Here is a 23,017-nt window from a genome sequence, read left to right as displayed (position 1 = left end):
TCTGGAGGTACTCTTTCTTCATTCAACTCCAATAGTTAAACACCTCTGCACCACTTATGTTTATCATTAGGCGGCCAGATGCTGCTTCAGTTTGGAGAACAAGTATGAAAGCTGTGTTAAGTATAACTTATAGAACAGTCATGCCTAAAAAAGCACATATGAACATTTTCATGAGGTAAAGAGTTGGCAGGAATTTCACAGCCTGCTGAGTTCTCATTTCTTCTTCTCCAACAGCACCCTCTTCTGGTCTCTCCTTCACTAACACACCCACACAACCACATAAAAATTCAACCCTCGGGCAGCACTATTGCTTTTATCCCCTTCTTCCTCACTTTGTGAACCTCTGAAGCCCTAGATGGTGGTGATGGTGAGTTTTCCCCTGAAACCTAGAAGTCCCACTTTCAATAGCCCTTATTCCAGTGAGTGTGCACAAAACTTCAGCCTTATGGAGCAAGGAATTTAATCTGAGAATCCTGTCTCAGATTAAATGATTTGCCAGTCCCCATCCCTTTCTACATGCCTAAAATCCACGTTTTAATGAAAAGTAGAACAGGACCAAGACCTCAGAATGAAGCAGATCCAGCACTTCTAAGAATTGGCATGTATGCAGTTGTGCCATGGGACTCAGAACACTGGCTCTAAGGCTTGTGAAAAATCCTATTAATTTCAGTGTCCACATCCCTGTCCCTTTTCCAAAGATGTTCTTCTATTCTACATGGCTGAAGAATAAAACCTGACATTGAAGGGGAAACACAGTCCATTGAACACCCAATGTGCCGCAATCCACAGCTGATATGCTGAGGGTAACTTAAGGTTTGACCAGCCTGCACTGTTCTTTATTTTATTTTATTTTATTTCTTTATTTGATTTTTATACTGCCCTTCCAAAATGGCTCAGGGCGGTTTACAATTAAAACAAAACCATTAAAATCAGTTAACAATCAAAACAGAAATTATAAAACAGTATAAAACAACAATTAACAATTAAAACATAAAACAGCAATTAAACAATCACAACAGTTAAATGTATGTATGTAACTATTACATCCTATTTGATGGTTAATTTGATTTGAAGTCCTGAAGGAAATTGGCAATGGGTTAGGGCCATATTTTCCAGTTATTAATATCTGTGGACCAGATGTTTGGGGTTTTTCAAAAGTAAAGTTAAACACATATTTCATTCTTTGTGAGATGTAGAATTGTTTTTTCCTTAATCTGCTGCCAGAGCAATGGGGAGACATCCTCCTTGCTACAGCAGGATAGTCCAATTAATATTAGTTACTGTCCTGATAAGATTACCACTTGACCTCACCCTCCTTCCATTTACATAATCAGCTAGGGCTCAGGGATTATCCTAGAGTGGTCAATTTGAGGCTCTCCAGCTGTTGATGAACTACAACTCCCATCAATCCAAACCACAGTAAATTGCAGCTGGGGGTGATGGGAGTTGTAGTCTAAGAACAGCTGGAGAGCCTCAGTTTGATCACCCCTTGATAAGACGATAGTTTCTGGTTGATGTTGATACTTCTGAGAGTTCTCAAGACTGCCAGCTATAGCACAGGCTTTTTCAGGGTGTCCCAGTACAGTCACTTCTCCTTTCCTTGGGGTGATGTGAGAGACGGGAGGAAATCAGATATGCGAAGTGAGACCTAACTTACAAGCACAATTCAGACCACAAACCCTACTTTTAATGATAAACAACACACCTTCCTTCTCAGCAGCCTGCAGAGCAGGAGATTCTCCCTTTGGTTACTAACTAGGTGCATCCAAATGGTGGCTTCATTTTAAAAGCAGATTTCAACCCCCCTCACATGCCATTAGAGCACCCTAGCACCCAGTTTGGGCTAGGGGATTATTGGAACACTCTACGGGTGCATGGTAACAAAATCATGTACTGCGCATATTCAAGCGTGTGTTTGGGGACTTTTCTTTTGAAACCAAGCCTCTGTTCTACTTTGCTTTTAAATGGAATTTGTTTACCTTTTTCTTGGTAAGAAGCGCATTCTTCTCCTGAATTATAAAGCCAACCTTTCAAAAAGGTAAGTGGCACCTTCCACTGTGGTGGTGTATTGAGTGGGGGAGAGCAGCTTTCCCTCTTCAACCCAGCGCAGCAGCATCTCCCCTGTTGGCTGTTGGCTCATGTCCCGCCTGGTGCCGCCTTTTAGATTGGGAGCCCTTTGGGGACATGGAACCATCTTTTCATCCCTGCTGCAACGTCAATTTTGTGAACTGCTTTTGTTGAAAAATGTAGTATATAAATATTAATAACCACTATAATGAGGCTGTTCGCATGAGCAGCCTAGCCTGGGCTTGGTTGCTTGTGTGGAGCGTCAGGATCTGCCAGGATCCCGGTGCTCCCACTCAGACTAACGGTGCTCCCAAACCTGGCTCTTAGCCAAGGTTAAGGGAGCAAGCTCTCCCTTTACCCAGCTGCTGGAATTGTGTGTCTCCTCAAGCTGCACAGAGCTCGAGGAGACACAGACAGGTGCCTAGAGCACCTGTCTGGATGGGGGATCCCTTCAATGCACCATGCTTGTGGTGCGGTGCATTGTGGGATATCCGGAGGCTATGAAAAATGTAGTATATAAATGTAGTACATGTTATGCCAGCCTCCGGAGCTCTGTGCTACATGGCGCAACGCAGATTGCCTGGGAGCGCAGTCTATGCTCCCAGCAGCATGTTTGTGTGTGTCTGGAGGGGAAGGTGAGTTTGAGCAGCCTCCCCCACCCAACCGCCCACTCACCACTGTGCCCGCCCGGTCGTGTGAATGGCTCCAATAAGTTACCTAGGAATAATCAGTTACTTCAGAATAATCCATTACCTGCATATGTTACCTTAAGCATATGTTATTGCACTGGATGATATTGTTTTTTTAATCTTGCTGTGCCAATGTGACACTTCATCAGGAGGCAGGGATTCCCAAAATCGAGACACGGCAATGGCAAAGTATCTTTGATCTATGATTAAAATTGAATTTCCATCCTTTGGGTCTGGCAGCACTGGTACTCACAGATGATTTTCAGTCTTATGGGAAACAAGCTATGGAGAAGAAGTTGTTGTACCATGGGCTATCCCCAGGTTATTTAAAATCTATGGAGTTTTCAAAAGCCAAGTTGGTAGTGAAGCAAGGTGTGTTAGATATGGAGAAGCAGACAGAGCTTAGTCACATGCCCAGAGGCGCTATCTTGGGAAACCAAGGTGTCATTAATAAACCAGCTAGATATCTTGTTATAAGAACTATTTCCAAGTATCGCAAAGCTCTAACACTAGCTCATCTCTCAATGCACTTCAAGCGGCAGTCCTAGAAGGGAGGTACAATAAGACAATAAGGCTGAGAGACTTTGCCCCTGTGACAGTGGGAGTATAGAAGCAACAGCACATGTGCTGCTATTTTGGGATTTTCATAGGGATATTCATGATTACTATTTGTTACCCTTCATCAAAGAATTTCCAGGGCATTCTGATAATAATCTAAATTTGTTTTTAGCTGATACATCTGAGGAAATTTCTTTAACTGTTGCCAAGTTTTGCTCAATAACTGGGAACTTTTGTCGGAAGCTGGTAGCTTCATTAGTTCAATGTATAGTTGGAGTAGTGGTGTTATTATTAGTTAAACCTTTAACTGTGTTATGGATTGGAAGTGATTTTCCCCCTTTTGTTTCTCTTTATTAGGATTTTGTATAATTTTATTTTATGTTTGATTTTCTGTTTTCTGATCAATGATCAAAATAAACCATTCATTCATTCATTCATTCATATTCCACAGCAGGGGGGCTCTACAATTTTGGCCCTCCAGCTGTTGTTGGACTACAGCTTCCATCATCCCTGACTATTGGCCACCATGGCTGGGGATGATGGGAGTTGTAGTACAACAACAGCAGGAGGGCCAAAGTTGTGCAGCCCTGCTCTGCAGTGACACCATTTAGGCCTGATCTGGCTCTCTGGAATTTGAGGGACAAAGCTAAACAGTGGGATGAAATGCAGCAATTGTAAGGCTCGGTCTTGAGATTTAACAGCAAAGACTTGAGCTGGAGACCACTGAAAGCAATGGACAAAGCAAGCATGGGTTGTGTGTCTGTTGCATTGTTGTTGCATTGTCGGTTTGTTCCCAAGACTTTAGTGATGTCAAAATAAACTCCTCGAGGGATTGTACCACTTATGGCACGCAAACATGGGAATGCTCACCAGTGGGTGGCAGCCAACAATTCGTAATTGTTATCCCTGATGGCGTGCAGTGGCCAAGTTGCAATTCTAGGCACGTATATCTGGGAGTAAGCCCCACTGAATACAGCGGGGTTTCCTTCTGGGCAAATAACATGCATAGTGTTGAACTGCATGAGCTGCATAACAGGAAGTCCCCAGGTTAAACCCCACCCCCTCACGTATTCCCATGTACATCACCAGGTGGCCTTAGGCAAGCCCCTGGCTGCTTTGGGTGACCCTCTGACTGACCCCCTTTAATCACGTGGGGGAGCTCCATGGGCAAGCATATCAGCTCCTCATCTGGCATGCTGATGCTTAATTGTACGAGTGTGATTTGTCGGAATTCTCCTTGTACTTGTGAGTCAAATAATTAGTAGTAGCTGAACTTTGCACAGAGGGGTGGTTTAGTCTAGATGAACTATCCACCCACCCCTGCACAATTAGATGCTCGTGTGCCTGGTGGAGGAGACTGCATGCCCACGCTCCTCCCCCAGGCAGTTCCAGGGGGCTGATCAGAGTATCATCAGCTCAGCCATGAACTTACTCGATGACCTTAGGCAAGCTGCTCTTCTCTTAGCCTCATCCCCGTAATAGCAACAATACTGACCTACCACTCGGGCTTGTTGTAAGGGTTCTTGATAAATGCACATGAAGTACTTGAACATGTACCATTTAAGTGCACTAATGTTTTTTTAATTAAGATACTTAAAATACCCAAAGTCTAAAACACCAGAGTGTCAGCAGCAGGTTCTGCATTGATTCCTAAAGAAGCTTGCATACTGTTTATGCTTAGCCAATATGAAACAAGTTGGGTACCTGTGCAGATAGACTCAGTATTACTTTCTGGTACCCGCTTAACCAGCATGATGGTTCTCTGGTCCATAGTTCCCTCTCTCCTGGCATTGGATGCAGTAAGAGCCTAAAGAAGCCACAAGGTGGAGTTGGCCGACTACAAATTCCCTAGAACAAAAGAGTCTTGTGGCAAGTTAAAAACTAACAGCATGTATTATGGCATAATTTTTCATGGACTAGAGCCCACTTTGTAAAATGCGTGAAGTGTTATCCTCAGTGGGCAGGTGAGAAAAAGAAAATACAGCCAACCATACTGAATAATGTTTGGCATTTGGATAACACTTATAAGTGTTCACAATACTTACATATGCATTGTATTGTATTATAATTTTATTTACAGTCATTAGACCAAACAGTACATGTGCATTATCTTGATGTAATCCCATAAGTCAAGTAGGTGTTATTATCCTCATACTTCTACTGAGGCCGAGAAGCTTCTCTTAGGCTTCTCTTAGTGAGCTCATGGCAATGGTGAGGTTCAAACCAGAAAAACTCTGATTCATCACACCACACATGTGTTTATGTAAAAGACATACATGGGGTCCCAGGGCATGGTCTCAGGGCTTCCTTGCTGAAGCTAAGCAGATCTAGGTCTGGTGAGTGCCGGGATGCCCCTCCTCCATGGCCCCACATAAGCCACTGTGGGTTCCATGATGGAAGAAGGGTGGGATATCCTAACTAATGAAGTGCCTGTGCTCCGTGAGATGTGCCATCACCACAGACAGGATTGACTAGTTCAGCGTCTGGGTGGTAGGTGTGTGTGTGTGTGTGTGTGTGTGTGTGTGTGTGTGTGTGTAAGTTTGATGACCTCCCCTTTCCTCAAAAGCCTTGTGTTTCACCCAAAAATATGTCCCTGAGAGTCATGCAGCCCTCAGGGACATGTTCAGATGTTGACACAAAGGACTTCTGGGGGAAGGGGAAGTTGTCAAACCCAGCCACCCCATAAGCACTGATATTGTGTAATCTGGAAGTTGTCTGCAACACCAGCACATCTCATGGAGTACCGACACTTCATTGGTTAAAATGTTGCCTGCATTAAAGAAATACATATCCCTTATATCTTCTCTCTCCTTCTACTCATGTATATAAATACTGTATACTAGCCAGCTGAGGATTTTACTTCACAGGTCTGATGCAGTAGACTGTAGCCCATGAAAGCTGATGCTGAAATAAATGTGTTAGTCTTTCAGGTGCCACAAGACCCTTGGCTGTTTTTGCTCCATTGGTCTAACTTGGCTTCCCCTCTGGAAATCTTGTGGAGACAGCTGTGTCCTGGAGAGTACAAAGCAGCTGCTGTTGCTTCAGAACCATGTCCATATATTAAACCGACTAGCAGGAAGAGACGACTTCCAGGGGGACTTGTTTGTTGCAAGAAAAACAAGAGTCTTGTAGCACCTTAAAACCGACAGTGGTATGATGGTGGCATCCCACAGACTCCAATCCACAAAAGTGCATCCCTTCAGCAGTCTCTGTGCTGGAAGCAAATGTGCCTGTTGCAGCCTTCCAGCTGGTGCCCCTTTCTCATGGCAGCTTTCCCTCCACTTCTGGATCAGTTGAACCGTGCAAAATCTGTGGCCAGGGAAGCTGCCAATTCAGTGCCAGTTTGCTCCTCCCCCACTAGCAGTATGAAATGGCTGGATGTGCTTTCCTATGTTAGGCTCCCTGGACCTGTGTAGTCCAATGAGAAGCTACAACACTCTCCTTCTGCCTGCCCTTTTATCCCCATTAAGCCTCTCAGTAAGCCTATATCTGCCTTTTCAGCTAATAGGAAAATGCTTAGTTATTCCACAGTAAAAAGGAAACATTATGTCATTGAACATGTTAATAATGGTCGTGTATATATTACATTGTCTTTGATGCATCCTAAGTTTCCCTACATAAGTCGCACTCTGGGCAGTTGGCTCTTTTGCTGCACCCTGGTTATATGACTGCTTTGCCGTTGTCACTGCACAACAAAGGACTAGATGGTGCTTTGAGTTTGTAATGCATCCAGTGGTGTCACACCCAGGTCAATAATCCACCTGGCTGGCCTCATACAAAAGATTCACAACTGCATTTATTCAATGAGAACTACTTTCCTGCAGATTTCACTAGAAGCTGCCTGGGATCAAAAAAGTTCATCCTCTCTAGCATCCTCCTCTGCCGATGTATTCTGATCTTCCCCATCATCCGTCGTGTTGTCACTGGACTGGTAATTCCAAATCACGGTCCAGTTCATGTTCTCCCTAACTGGACTAGTATTGTAGTGCACACCACTGGCAAAGAGACATTGTCTCAAGTTCCAGCAAATGATGTAATATACAGAAATAAGCCACAGAATCAGTCCTGTGATGATGCTAGCGATGAGTATACGGATAACTGGTCCAATGCACTGCTGCAGGCTCAGGTTGGACAAAGGTAGCGGGAGCAACTTCTGGAGGAAAGTTCTAAAATCCCAGCCTCTCTTCTTCAGAAGCACCGTTCTACGCTTCCGGCTAGGCACATGGTGGCTTCTCCGGTTGAGCATCTTGTTTTCAACAAGCAGAGCTGTCTTTGGCGCCCCTGCTGTCTGATTTGCTTTCCTGTCCCATTTGGGTTCCAAGCTCCGATTCTTGCTCAGGCTCTTTTTTAGCTCCCTGGAGACATCAGGGCGCCCAATTTTCCGGAGAGCTCGGGCCAAGCGGTCCCAATCCACAGTGCCCCTTTGCACCTCTAGCCAGTGGCTGAGGGCTTCTTTGCACTGGGCCATGTTGGAGATAGTTTGCCATTGACTAGAAGGGGAGAATTCCCCCTCCTTTGATGGCTGTTCTACATCCTTCTGGGAGATGGCGAGCCAAATGTAGAGCTCGTGGCATTCTTCCGGGTTCAGGAGCTCCGAGATGCAGTTTAAGGTGGTGGCCTCTGAACCCTTGACTGCCATATTAATATAGGAAACGTGGGTTGCCAGCAAGAGGAGGAGGATCCCCATTAGCGCCAACATGATGAGAGAGCTGGGAATAGAGCCCTGGACCAAAAGCCGCCCTTATTCACCTACATTAACACTTAAACTTCTGGCCTACTCATGTTGTCCAGCTCTCTGTGACTTTGCTCCTTGCAAACTCCTGTTCTTGCAGTCTCCTCTGGGCCCCTATGAGGTCAGTGAAACCTCATAGCAAGAGCTCACAGCTCCTCCTCAGAAATTACTGGGGCTTTTGCTGTGGGGCTGTTTACAGTGGCATGGGCTGAAAAGGACCACATCTGCCTGAATTTGTCCAAACTGGAGTGCTGCCTGACTTGGCTGAACATGCGACTTACCTGATTGGATCCCCTTGCTGACTGTGGTGCCTGGCATCCATTCTCATAGTAGCATCAGGGCATTCTGTTACTGTCTGAAGGACTTGGTGGCAGTGTTCCCTCTAACAGGGATTCCCAGATGTTGTTGACAACAACTCCCAGCATCCCCAGCTGCAATGGCCTTTGGCTGGGGATTCTGGGAGTTGTAGTCAACAGCGCCTGGGAATTCCTGTTAGAGGGAACACTGCTTGGTAGTCAGGTATGCTTATTTGTCAGTGTCTACAACAGGCCTGTTCAACTTTGGCCCCTCCAGCTGTTTTTGGACAACTCCTCCCATAATCCCCAGCCACAGTGGCCACAACCAGGGATTATGGGAGTTGTAGGCTGAAGGAGGGTCGAAGTTGAGAAGCCCTGGTTTTCAACATGTTGCTTGAATCTATAGCACCCACAGCAAATGGTAGGGCTGTGAATTGCCATATTTGGGGAAATATAAGATTGGCATTGAAAAAGACTGAGGGCACAGCTCACAACTTGGATTGGGAGTTAAAAATAAACAGGACTGTGTGATGGGTGGAGAAAGTGTGATGCATTTTAGCAGATGTGTACCTTGGGAATAGCGCATCTGCTTCGCAGGGGTGGGCAAACCTGGCCCTCCAGCCATTGCTGAACTACAACTCCCATCATCTTTAATTTTTATGTAAACCACCTTGGGATTGTTTTAATGAAAGGTGGTATATAAATTTAACAATAACTAAATTTAACAATAAAATCTTCAGCCAGAATAAATTGTGACTGGGGATGATGGGTTGAGACTGCCTTGGTCGGCCTGGTGGATGATCTCCAACTGGCTATCTACAGAGGTAGTGCGACTCTACTGATCCCTTTGGATCTCTCTGAGGCTTTTGATACCATTGGCCATGGTATCTTTCTGGACCGCCTGAGGGAGGTGGGATTGGTTCCGTTCCTACTTCTCTGGTAGATTCCAGATGGTGTTGCTTGGAGACTGTTGTTCTGCAATGAGAGAACTAAAGTGTGGAGTTCCACAAGGCTCCATTCTATCTCCAATGCTCTTTAACATCTACATGAAACCGCTGGGAGAGATCAATGAGGAGGTTTGGTGCAGGGTGTTATCAATATGCTGATGGCACCCAGATCTACTTCTCCATGTTGACCTCATCAGGAAATGGCATATCTTCCCTAAATGCCTGCCTGGACACGGTGATGGGCTGGATGAGGGATAACAAACTGAAGTTGAATCCAACAAAGATGGAGGTATTGACTGGGGGTGGGTGGATCAGGACCCAAGGGATGGCTTAGATCTGCCTTTTCTGGATGGGGTTACATGTACCTAAGAGATCAGGTACATAGCTTGGGAGTGCTCCTGGACCCAAAGCTCTCCCTGGTTTCTCAGGTTGAGGCAGTGGCCAGGAGCACTTTATATCAGCTTTGGCTGATACGTTGACTACGTCCATTTCTGGAGGTAAATGACCTTAAATTAGTGATGCATATGCTGGTAACCTCCAGGCTCGACTACTGTAATGCGCTCTATGTGGGGCTGCCTTTGTACGTAGTCCAGAAACTACACTTGGTACAGAATGCGGCAGCCAGATTGGTCTCTGGGACAACACAAAGGGACCATATAACACTGGTTTTGAAAGAACTGCACTGGCTGCTGATTTGTTTCCATGTGAAATACAAAGTGCTGGTTATTACCAATAAAGCCCTTAATGGCTTGGGTCCAGGCTTTTTAAAAGAGTGCCTCCTTTGTAATGAATCCTGCCACTTGTTATGATCTTCTGGAGAGGCCCAGTTATGGTTGCCACCAATTTGTCTGGTGGCTTTCTCTGTGGCTGCCCCAGGGCTTTGGAATATGCTCCCTGCTGAAATAAGAGCATCTCTTTCTCTGTTTGTTTTCAGGAAGACCCTCAAGACTTTCCTGTTCTTGCAAGCTTTTAATTAGAATTAATTTAAATACTTTGTTTTAATAACTGTTTTATACTATTGTTTTTATTGTGTCTTGTGTATTTTAATTGGTGTTGATTTTTGAATATTTTAAATCTTGTACACCACCTAGAGATGTACATATCAGGTGGTATAAAATATAACTAAATAAACAACAGCTGGAGAGCCAGGTTTGCCCACCCCTGATTTAGGGTATTTATATACTGCCATTCAACAAGTTGTTCAAAGTGATTTACAACAAAAGCAGGCAAAGGATACATTTTGTAATGCCAAAATGCCCCTCTGGACTCCTTGATGGAAGGACAAGATATACACACAACAGATAAAATAAAAAGTGAACATAAATAATATATGGTTCTTTGATGTTTGTTGCTATCCGTAATTACAGTTCCTTCTTCCTTCCTTCCTGTCTCCAAACGTTGTACCTGAGGGGAGCCTTCCAGTACAGAGTTGCCAGCTGAGGACCCCTGTTGCCTACCTGCTACAAAATCCCTGCATGTTGCTGAGGATTCTGGGGAGTGGGGTAGACTGTAACCACCTTTCCCCTGAATGCACTGAGCATGCACCCCAGAGTGCACAATTCCTCCTTGAGACTGCATACTGCATGCACAGGAAGATCAGTAGTGGTGAGCAGGAGGTCCTTCAGGGAAGCATGGCCACCATAACTGATCTTCACACCGAGGAACCTTCATTGAGCTTCTGAAGAACTACAGTGTTGTCCACAATTTGAAAACCATCGCACTGTGTGACTATGTGACTGTCTATATTATGCACATAAGAAAGCATTTACTCAGCTGAGTGCTTTAGTCATTCATATGTCTTTGGTAAATTACATTCTGAGCTCTTCCTTACCTTGTTGGTCTTAGAGAAGTTGAGCTTTTTAAAAGCTTAACTGCAGTCTCAAGAGTCTAATGGGCAGCAGTCCTTTTCAGAATATATATGAGAGCACAATACAATAAAATGTGTATGGAATAGTCATGGAGTTGCATTGCTTCTGTTTCTTGTGAAATAGTGAGCAAATATTTTCACCATATCTTGCTTACAATAATTTAAACAATTGGTTAATTAAACAAGCCGTTAAACTATTAATCAGTTAATTATACAATTAGCTAATTGTTTTCCTGTTTCCATGTGCCATTTGGCCAGATGTAGAATTCTTTGTTCGTACTGTGTGATTGAATTGTAAACTGAATCCCGTGATAATGCTATGCTGATTCTGAACCTTTCCTACTGTATTGCAATGGTTGTATTATAGTGTCCCCAGGGCTGGCTTCAGGCAATGGCATGGGCACCTGCCAAGGGCCCAGGGCCGCTGGAGGTCCTGCTGCAAGGCCCCAAAGAGCCAGGCCCCCAGTTACTCTTGTGCGAGGGCAGCATCAGAACACGCCTGGCTGAGAGAAGCGCTCTGCAGTCCTCTACTTCTGCCTTCCTCCTCGGTGAATGGGCTTCCTCCAGAGGCCGCTGCATCGTGCTTGGGGGTGTGCCTGGCCTGGAGGAAGTGAAAGATGGAGGAGCTGGCACCACAGCTTGGAGACTGGAGGGAGAGAATTGGAGCAGGAGGGCATGGCAGTGAAGATTTATTGCTGCCAGCCCAGGAGAAACCACCCTCCCCCGTGCTGAAGGTAAGCTAGGGCCCAGCTACCTAGGGGTAGCCCATGGAGGGCATTTTGCCAAGAGCCACTCTCAGACCTGGAGCTGGCCCTGCCTGTTCGCTTCTGTGCTTATAAAAATTGTATGAACATGTTTTAAAGTTTAATAAAAACACAGTTTGAACAACGGTGGGGGGGAACTGTAGGGTCACTAGGGCCCAGCAAGAGTTGCTTCCGGGGCTGGATCTGGCCTGTGTGGGCTGTCATTTGGACACCCCAGGTGCAGAAGTATGCATACTTCGCAAATCAAATATTAGACCTGATGAAGCATTCAGTGACATTTGAAAGCCTGCAAATTTGAAAGCCAGTCAGAAGTCACTATCCTACCTGCTTTGCATCTCCTGCTGTGTGGTCTTCCTTCTCATCAGTCATGGCCCCACCCTTAGCTATTTGTTTTTGTAACAGTGCCCCCTGTGTGTTGCTCTGACAAGGGGCAGGGCCTCAGCGTGGTATGGGAAGATCCAGCTCACATTGGAGCAGCATGTTGACTCAGTCAGTGGCCAAGACTAGGGGGAAAGAAGAGAAAAAGACGCCTAGGCCCTGAATCCCACCCACCCCCCATGCCACCTGCTGAAGATGCAAGATGAAGCCGTTCTTTGGACAGAGCATGAGGTGGAGGCATTAAATCACAGTCAAGCTTCTGCAGGAATTAAAGGCCTGATCTTTCACCTTCTGATCAGGGTGTGGTGGAAACAGCGAATCTGGTGGTCTTATTTGAGGTCAGTCGCCCTTCACGGCTTGGTCATCACCATCACAAAAAAGGGCACTATAATTCAGGCAGGAAGGGAAGTTGGGGGATTGATTTAGCTCCCTGGAGGTGTCTCCTCTAACCTCATCCCTCTTAGCATCAGGTCAGGGCTGGGTTATGGGCAAAGTGCAGCAGGCTGGATGGGGGTCCTACAGCCGTCTTCCTGCAGCTGGTGTATGAATACCAGAGCTCCCACGTCTACTGAGTGGATGTGCAACCAGTTCTGCCCTGGGAAGGATTACCCTGCACCATTCAGTGACCATCCAGCATAAACAGTTCTTAACAAGGAATGAATGAAATAGGACCTTGTCATTTTAAAAAAAAATATTGTCATGCAGCTACTTCTTATGCCTTGCCTAGCCTGCCTTTTAGCACCAAAGGTGCTCTCAAGGCATCTTACAAATGACATAAATAGCAGTAAAACCAGCATAAAATGATACTAATAAAACATGTAAAACTCATCCAACAGACTGACTGCAAGATCACAATGGGATTCAAACGGCATTCAGCGAAGACCTTAAAATTCTTCCAAAACAAACAATCATTTCAGCCAGCTGTCTAAAAACTAAAGAGGTTGCTTGCTGGACCTCTTTGGACAGAGAGTGTGATGAAGATCCTTACCATCAAGACTCTGCTTCTTGTTGCCATTTTTCTGGCCTCACTAGTTTGTAGTATTTAAAGCAGGTCTTTGGCAGATGCTTTGTATTCAGAAAGTCCCAGGTTCAATCCCTGGCTTTTTCAGATGGGTCTAGGAAAAGCTCCTGCCTGAAACATTGAAGAGCTGCTGCCAGTCAGTGTAGACAATTCTGAGCTAGATAGACCAAGGGTCTGACTCGGTATTAGGCAGCTTCCTATGTTCCTATCTGATTCTAACATAGTATCACTGACAAATTTGTTTGTTCAGCCTTGAGAGCAGTTCAGGTCTGCACCTGTTGGTCGTTGTCACCCTTGCTTATTGACTTAACCTAGCCAGGGGTTAACAACACATGCGAAAACAATCTAATCGCACAACATTCATAGCAAAGACAGCAGCGCAAATAATAACCAACATCACCAGAACGACAATATTTAGAACCAGAAAAACAAAGACGATACCATCACAACAGCATTAGCAGTGGAAGAGCTGAGGCCTCTTGGCACCTGAAGGAGAGCAGTATTGGCTGCAGTCTCTGTTTGGAGCTGTCAGCGACCAGACTCCCAAAGTGGGATCATTCATCTGAAAGGAGGAACTGTCCGAGCATACCATGAGGATGAATGCGTCTAGTCTTGGCTTATTGTGCCACGCCACCATGATTCAATAAATCACATTCTATAGTAGTCATTCATGGTTTAGCATGCCATCCTAGGGAAGCAGCCCCAGCACAATTATTCATTGCATATAGTGTTCTCTCTAATTTTTTTCATCTGTGTGTGGAATTAGATTTGTCCTGGGCAGCAGTATCAAGGCAGTGTGTGCACACATGCATCCAGGGTGGGCCCTTCCCAATTCAACCTGAGCGGGATCTAAAATGAACTGGGTGGACATCAAAAAATGTGTGAGTGCGCACAAAAGTGCATGCCTTGGAGGGAACACTGATTGCATACATATGTGCGCGCGCGCGCGCACACACACACACACACACACACACTTAACTCAGTTCCTAAATTTGAAGCTATCTACTAACACAGCTCTAAGCGAGCCTTACCAACAATGTCAACCATCCACTGATTAGGTGCCAACCAGGCACAATGTGGCCCTCATAGTCTGGGAAGAAAAAGGAAGGCTGTTCTCACGAGTAGCCTAATCCCAGCTAGGGACAGTCCAGCCTGGGTTAGGCTGCTCGTGTGGAGCAGGGGGAGAGTAACTCTCCCTATCCTGCCCCAGCACAGCATCCTTTCAGTGGCTTTTGCTGGTGCCTGTCTAATGTTTCTTATTTAGAATGTTAGCCCTTTGAGGACAGGGACTATCTATCTATCTATCTATCTATCTATCTATCTATCTATCTATCTGTCTCTCTATGTAACCCGCTTTGGGAACTTGTTGAAAAGTGGTACCTAAATATTTGCATCATAGTATTACTATTCCTAATAATATTATTGGCTTACATGAAGTATAGCCCTCTGGCAATGGAAGGAGGGCTGCGGGCTCATAACGAGCCTTCGGTAGGGATGTGCATGGAATGGATTTTTCAATCCATTTTTCATTCCATTCTGAGCTCAGAACGGAATGCAAAATCCCCGGATCGTTCTGTTGGAACATTCCGAGTGTGCATGCGCGGTGGCCACTTGTGTGGTGGTGCTGACTGTCAGAAGGTCAGAAGAGCACAATTTCAGAGTCCAAAATGATGCATGGAATGTTCCAGGTTGTTCCCTGAGTTGTTGAACAACGGGGTTGTTCCATTCCAGGCTTGGAACAGGCCTTTCATCTGAAGAGTGTTCTGTTCTGACTCTGAGCTTGGAACACTCGAAATGGCCGGTTCGCGATTGGAACGTTCCGACCGTGAACTGTTCTGCAGCACATCCCTAGCCTTCAGTGTCCCTGCTCTGAAGGCTTCTTTACACAGTGGACTGAGCGTGAAGCGGGAGAGGGGAACAATTTTTGCGTCCCTCAGGAACATATTTATACAAGTGAAAAGGGCTTGTGGAGGGAAGGGAGACATGGAGAAATTTCTCCCCCTGCATGCTCTCTCCACTGAGCAAAGAACCCTTCAGCGCAGGGATGCTGAAGACTCCTTGCAGACCTGCAGACCAACTCCTGTTGCCAGAGGGCGGAGCATCATATTAGCCATGATTTATGTATTGCTCCTCAATTGAAAACTTCTCCAAGTGGTTCACAGCTGCAGGCCTAGCACAAGGCCATGAAGTTTGACAGAAGGGAGGGGCTGCAGATCAGTGGGGAAGCACCTGCTATGTGTGCAGAAAGCCCCAAGTTCAGTCCCTGGTATCTCCAGGCAGGGCTGGGAAAGGCTGGATAGCTGCTGCCAGTCAGTGTAGACCAGGGATTCTCAAGGTTGGGTCTCCAGATGTTACTGAACTTCAACTCCCATAATCCAGTGACCTTGGGCTGGGGATTATGGGAGTTGAAGTCCAAAAACATCTGGGGACCCAACCTTGAGAATCCCTGGCGTAGACAATACTGACCTAAGTAGATGAATGTTTTAACCCAGTATGAAGTAGTTTCATATGTAATAGAACATATGGGTGCTCTTTCAAGATAGCTACTTCATCCCATCCCTTCCAAACTAAATCCTTTCACTGAATGGGGAGTATGAGGAGTTCTTGACTGGAGCCATCCTAAGAATGGCCTGCAGTGCATGATGTGGGGCACCTGATGCTAACTTGAGAGGAGTCAAGGGACCAACCGATGGGACACCTGTTTAGCATTAGTGCTACATTCAAACATCAGTGCAGCCACACATGCCAAGCCAGGCTCTTTGTGTTGATTCTTCTCATTTTGGAGGACTCTGATCTGCCCAAGGGAGCTGTATTTTGGTGAGCCTTTTTGTACCAAAGAAGTGCTAATTCCAGCTCTGTGCAATGGAATAATCCTTACATAGCACCCCCTTAATGCCAGGGAAGTGGAGTCTGCCAGGCTGCAAGGCCAGGAATTGCCTAGGAGCTGCTTCTTGAGCATCTCCAAACACACACACACACACACGCTTGTGGGATCTGCACTGCTCATGAATAATATAACAAAAGTGGTTTCCTCTGGCCTCCCTCTGCTATGAATCAAAGCCCGCTCGCCTAGTTGCTTCAGGAGGAGGGAAGGGTGTGAAGCAAGCAGCACAGGGGCTACAGGCATTTAGCGTGACTAACAGATTTACGAGGGGGAGGGGAGCCCAGTGGTCGCATCACATTGCCTTTTTAATGAGCTCTCCAGCCCATACAGTAGCCTCTTTGTAGTGGACAATGTAGCGGACATAAATTTTTGGAGGGATGAGGGGAACTTCTGAAAGATGGCTGGGCTGATCTCTGAGCCCACATTGTCCACCCTAGGACCTTGGTACGGGCTGCCAGGAGGGTGGGAGCAAGGCCTGGACCTTGCCCCCCATCAATATTCCCCCATTTTTATTCAGGGAAGTTGCAGAATGCTGTGTCGGGTTGTCCCACCCATCCTGGATTGCCTGGTTGAAGATCTCCCCCTCCCCCCTCCCCCAGGTGTTGCTGTGCCTGATTTGTAGCCTCTGATGGAGAGGGCACTGGAGAATAAGGGGGATGCTGTCAAGGGGCGTTGCCTAGTCAGAGATCACGGGGAAGAGGAAAAGGCCAAGGGCCCAAGGGACAGGGCAGAGTGTGGCAGTCCAAGGGCAGAGGGAGACGAACCCTTATGGGGCAGACTCTTGTCGGAGGTGGAAGGCAAGGCTAGATGGACCACAGAGCATCTTCTGAGCTGTAAGTGTGCTTTTAAAATCCTTGCATGCACACATTTATTTATTTATTTATTTATTTATTTATTTATTTTCACATTTCTATACCGCCTTTCGTTAAAAGAAAACCCCAAGGCGGTTTACAAAAATTAAAACATACAATAAAAGCAGTAAAAACATCAAGCAATAAAAACATCAAGCTAAAAACATATAAACAAGCATAAAAACATGACAACAGATAACAATACACACATAGGAGGACAGCCCTGCTGGATTAGATGGAGAGTCCATCTAGTTCTGTGTCTGGTTTTCAGCTGTGACTTAACAGGTGCCTCTGAGCAGCCCCCAACCAGGGAAGGAAGATCATTGCCCTTCTCAATTGCCCCCCCCTCCAGCAACTGTGAATCAAAGATAAACTGCCTTTGAATATGGAGGCTCCATTTCATTTTCATAGCGAATTGGCACTGAGAGGCCTTTCCCCCACAGATTTGTCTTGTCTTCTTTCAGAGTCCTCTGAGCCAGTGGCCTTTTGATTAGTGACTGAGACTGAATTTCAGTACTTTATAATGACCTGCCTGGAGTCTGCGGTCCATCAGTTTCATGGCTTGACCCCTGAGTGCTAGTATTATGAGAAAGGGAGGAAAAATTATGTTTATCCATTTCCTACACACCATTCATAATTATATAAACTCTGACATGTCTTTCCTTAGCCATTGCTTTTTCTGTGCTAAAAAGTCCCAGATGCTTTAGCCAATTGTCCTTCACTATTTTCCAAATGGGACAGAAAACTTGGACAGAAAACATTCAACATTAGAGCTATGTCCCACTGCCCTGGCCTCTGCACAGTGTTGCATTTTCCCCAGTGTGGAAAACTTCAAAAAATGAACAGTTCTTCATTTTAAGAGAAATGAAGCCCTGTTCAGTTCCAGCACCATCTTGGAAGGTGTGCATGGAACACTGGGAAGTGTAGTCCTTCTCAAAATTTTCGCTATAGAGCTGTATGGAGAAAGCACTGGGGAAAACTACATTGTGCATAGCTCTGTGAGCACCTTCCAAGATGGCATTGAGGCTCAGGAGGGCTCTGTTTCCCTTAAAGGAGCCCCGCCAGCACTGTGCAAAGTGCAGCACTAGGGACAGTCACCTCTGCATGGTGCCTGGGGGGCTGTGTGGAGTATTTGGCTTAATCCCCACACAGGCCTGGAAACAGTTAGGCAGGGGGCTGAAAATAGGATTGGTGGGAGCCACTACAGGCTCCCGGACCTTGCAGTGAAGAACACTGCTTTAGCTTTTCTGGGGAGGGAAGGTGCACCAATTCCTTGATCATTTTGGTTGCCCTTTTCTGCATCTTTTCCAGAGCGCATCCTACTTGAGATGTAGGGAACATATGTGCATGTGAATGTGTCCATATGCATACAGGAATATACCTGCACATCCATACATGTACCGACATGAACACACATCTACTTCCATACCTGAACACATACACACACACACCCCACACACACGAAAACTCATGCCCTCCTTATGTCTACCCAGTTATGCATATAGACATGCATAGTGTGTAGAACTATGTAGAACTCGTGTATGTAGAACTAGTGTAGAATTCGTAGGCACTTATGTATTCTTGTGAGTAGCCAAATATATGTGTGGATGACAAGACACATTCCTTTTCTGCCTTTGTTCTGTGGAAGCAGAGTATACAGGGGCAGACATCCTCACTAACAGTGCGGTGGCACAGAGTGGAAAGTGGAATCGCATGAGGGGACAATTTTCAGTCTCACATACAGTCCATGCACAGCTTGAATGTATGTATGAATCTGTGCTAGGGCTGCAACAGTTATTTAATTAAATTGTTGGGACAATTCATTAAAAACCCTTTGATCAGCTGAAGAGGAACACCTCATTCACTGGGCAGCAGATTTTTTTTTTAAAAAAATAATAATTATTTTTCGTACAAATGCTTACAAAAACCACGAGAGGCAGGTGAACCATCTGAGAAGAGGCACTCCTCATCTATAGAGGAGGCAATGCCTGTTGCTGGGAGAGATCAGCCAAATGCCTTTGTCTAAGGCTTCCCATTGCCTATGGGCCTGCAAGGGGCTTCTGTGATTCAGATGTCTATTGTTAGGAACTCCTGCAGTTTCTAAAAAGCTAGCCAGAGCTGGTGTCTGAAGTCGCTTCACACAACCGCTGTTTATCTAGTGGAATAAGCAAATTGACTTCCTTTGTAGATTTTGCAGCTCAACCCAGCTTCTGTGTTCCAACTGTGACTACATAGTCCAGCTCACTTTGGGACCATTTCCCTAGATGGGGCAGAATGTTTTAAAAATTAGTCTAATCGTTTAATTTTTTTTGAAACCCAGCCATTTTGGTTTCCAGTTCAGTTGGGATGCTAACCAGTGGGCAGTAACAATTTTGCAAACATACAAACAGTTGAGTTTCTTGCTTGCTTTCTGTCTGCATGCCAGTCATGTGACCCACTCTCTCAGCATTCGGTTACACCTTAGCTTGACCAAGAATGGCCATTTATAGATGCAGCTCCAGAGCTATGAAAACAGGAGGAGCAGGGGTGTAACTCCTGCTCCTACTCCTCCTCCCCTCCTGCAAGGGGAGACAGTTGTCTGGGGGCCCACTGCTTTGGGGGCCCCCCAGAGGCAAGTCACATGACTCCCTCAGCCGTGCACCCGCCCGGGCTTCCTTCAGTTGTATTCATCCTCCGAAAATTGATGTGAGTGTTAAGACCTGGAGCTACCACAACAGCATGTCTTTCTCTAGTACCATTAAATGACTTGTATTGTCCACAATTTACAAAACCTTAAAAAAATAATTTAGGATGATGTTCTATTGTGGCACATAGGTGATTATCTATCTATCTATCTATCTATCTATCTATCTATCTATCTATCTATCTATCCTTTTTGTTACCACTATTCAGCCTCATTTAAGATTTCTTTACTTCATGAGCTGAGCTTCAGTGGAGGGGGGTCCCATTTTAAAATCTTTTCTCTGGGCCCACTCCAACCTTGCTACTCCTCTGAGGAGGAGGCTTTTGTTGCAAGGACTGAGGCTGCCAAGGGTTGTGAGCAGGTTTAACCTCCCCCTGAAGCAGTCTCCATGGGGGCATTCACCCTTGTGGTCAAACGTAAAGTGCTGCATTTGGGTACTCATAACAGCCCCTAAGACAGGGCTGCACAACTTCAGTCCTCCAGTCATTGTTGGACTACAATTCCCGTTATCCCAGTTCACAGCAGCCAATAGTCAGGGGTGATGGGAGTTGTAGTCCAACAACAGCTGGAGGACTGGAGTTGTACAACCCTACCCTAAGAGCAAAACCCACCCTTCCAACTCAGCAATAGGTGGCTTGGCCTTCACTGACAGATCCCACAGAGGGGAACAACGTGTCTCTGTGTGCAGAGTATTCAGAACTATATTGCACCGTTGTCCTCCAGGGATCCTTGCCAATGTAATATAGAAGCCCTCCTTCCACACACATCCCACCCATCATAATGATGGGCATTTTGCTAAATAAGTGTCAGAAAGATGTTTTGTTTTAGTCTTCTCTTGGCCTCTGAAAATAACCTAACCCATGGATGTACTTGGAAGCAGTTTCTCTCTTGCCAGGCCCAATGATTGCTTTGTCTAAATCTGCAGGGTGAAGATGAGCGGAATGTTCTGTTGTTTTGCGACCTTACAAAAGCTCTGGATGTTGAGCGTAAAGCACGATTCCCAACACAGCGTTTGGCTATGAAAAACCAAGGGATTTAGGAATGCTCTTGTTACCCCTTGCCCAGAGCCCTGCAAAGCTGGGTGGCTGATGGAAAGTTTCCCGAGAAATAAGGCAAGGGCTGAGGCAACCCAGCCTGTGTGGAGGGAGAGAAAACAATGGAGTCCAAACATCTGTCACACTTGGATGATCACCTTCCAGTGACAATGGGGATGTGGAGCTTGAGAAGGGGCCTGGCTGGAGGATTTGGGGAGGCAGGGACAATAATCCCCTTTGTCCCATCCCACAAGGTAGCGTCATGCTGACTTCGTCCTCTTCTCCCCCGCCCCTTTGATAAAGTGTGACTGGCAATTTTCACCCCAAGATACATTTTGCCACACAGATGTGAGCTATCTTGATCCTCACATGCTGATACATCTCCTACTCATACCGCCGGCCCATAATACAGCATTGGGAAGGTATATTGGCCATCATACAGCTCTCAGTTTTGAGGTGCTTCGTAGTATGTTATCATTGGAGTCATGCAAAAATCAGTAAAAATCTAAGCTTTCCAAGTCATTTTGGGAAGATATGAAATTGCCAGTTGCAAACATGGCTCAACGGGTGTTACTGTAGGCTTTATAACGCTTTAAATACGGGAAGTAAACTTTGAGACATTACTGGAACTCTTCATGGCACCACATTGGAAATTGCCGAGAACTCTTTCTGTACTTGAGTGGTTCAAAAGGATTTGGACAGCAGCCCGGATGACTAAGCTCACATACCATGAAAGAACAATGATCAATGGACACATTTATTGAAAGAAGTGCTTTATTCATTAAGTAATTGAGTACAAATGTCACAACGATGTTTGTTGATATACACTGTGTGTGTCTTTATATACCTTGTTTGTGTTAATTTTTATACTCTGAAATATAGGGAAAAGAAAAATAGAATACTAAAACTGTTTTGAATGGTTCTGTTTAGCTGGGCAGGGCGGGGGGAGCCTTTTTCTTTCAAATCTTTTCAAATTACCAGACTTTGAATAAAATCTTGTCTTTATTTAAAGAGATTCCGGTTATTTTCTGCCCCAAACCATGCACAAGCTGCTATTTCCCCCTAAGCAATGTGGGGGCTGGGGAGCAATCAGTGGGGGAAATGGCATGAATTGGGCCTCCCCACATACTGCAGTCCTGATTAAGATCACTCCCCCTCTCCTCACACAGCAGCTTTTTGTGTAAGAAGGGGCTTTCTGGTTTAAGCATGCCTCTTAAAAACACATGTAGACAAATGTGTCGTTTGGCCCTGAAAGGTAGAAAATCCACACTTTCTGATTGCTGTTCTGCTCCAACCCCTTCAGGTGCTCTAGGAGGATAGCATGGTCTATGGTATCAAAAGCTGCCGAGAGATCCAATAAACAGACTCACCTGTCAATTCCTAATTGGAGATAATCCAGCAGGTAATGGACAAGGAAGTCCTGGGTCCAAATCCCACCTCAGCGATTGGACAAGTCACCACATATCAACCTAACATTTCACAAGGTTGTTCTGGGGATAACATGTGGCTGGGTAGGAAAGGTCCATGAACTCCTTGGGCAAAGGGTGGTGTACACACACACACACACACACACACACACACACACACACCTGTTTTTCTTTTATCTCTAGCACAGGCGAAGACTGAAGTCACTGAGTGGCATCCTGACTAACAGAGCACTGGTATGATGGGAGAAGCACTACTGCTTCCGAAGAGTTCCAGGCTAATGCTGCACCTGTGTGTGTGTGTGTGCCCTCTGTGTCACCCCAAAATATGTTTCTGAGGGCAGTATGGCCCTCAGGGGCATATTTTCAGATGGCACATAGTGCTTCCTAGGGAAGGGAAAGTTGTTGAGACTTGCGCCTGCCACTGTGCCAGTAGTGAGGCTGAGTTAGTTAAACTTCGCAGAAGCACTGTTGCTCTTCCTGCTGCACTGGTGCTTTGTTGACCAAAATGTCTGCCGCTGATAAGACCCTGAAATAGACAACTGACATACTGCGCAATGTTGCACGCACATTGTAATGTTGAGTTGGTGCTGTTGCTCAAGAACACTCTTGAGCAAGTGCAAATATTTTGCAGAACTGCACCAAAGGGGCATACAGGTAATTTTGGAGTCTGTACCTAAAGGCCTTTGGAGCTCCTCACCCAGCTGGAGGCTCTCCCAGCCACTGCAAGTTAGGCATAATCCCCCTACATACACACACCCCGTGACACACGCCATATTTTTAATGCATGGGTTCTGGAGGGCACAAACAGCAACTGAACTC

At 45.7% G+C, this 23,017-nt stretch overlaps 1 protein-coding gene and 1 long non-coding RNA gene across 2 annotated transcripts in view; one reads left to right on the top strand and one right to left on the bottom strand.

Moving 5' to 3' along the window:
• Positions 1 to 6,958: 6,958 nt before the first annotated feature.
• LOC128345734 (transmembrane and death domain protein 1-like) lies at positions 6,959 to 8,133 on the bottom strand. The gene has a single exon (XM_053298123.1). It carries the CDS (start codon positions 8,011 to 8,013, stop codon positions 7,162 to 7,164), a length of 852 nt encoding a protein of 283 aa, XP_053154098.1. The 5' UTR covers positions 8,014 to 8,133; the 3' UTR covers positions 6,959 to 7,161.
• A 3,507-nt stretch (positions 8,134 to 11,640) lies between these two features.
• Positions 11,641 to 23,017, top strand: part of LOC128345735 (uncharacterized) — a 50,000-nt gene continuing 38,623 nt past the window's right edge. Inside the window, exon 1 of the long non-coding RNA XR_008316611.1 lies at positions 11,641 to 11,890. This is a non-coding gene — a long non-coding RNA (uncharacterized LOC128345735). The remainder of the gene's footprint in view (positions 11,891 to 23,017) is intronic.

The sequence above is a fragment of the Hemicordylus capensis genome, chromosome 2 (assembly GCF_027244095.1).
Source record: "Hemicordylus capensis ecotype Gifberg chromosome 2, rHemCap1.1.pri, whole genome shotgun sequence".
NCBI lineage: Eukaryota > Metazoa > Chordata > Lepidosauria > Squamata > Cordylidae > Hemicordylus > Hemicordylus capensis.
The sequence above is the reverse complement of the archived record's forward strand: the minus strand, read 5'-3'. Positions and strand labels throughout refer to the sequence as shown.

Excerpts from the sequence above, each read along its gene's own strand:
- LOC128345734 (XM_053298123.1), bottom strand. The coding sequence starts at position 8,013 with ATGTTGGCGCTAATGGGGATCCTCCTCCTCTTGCTGGCAACCCACGTT.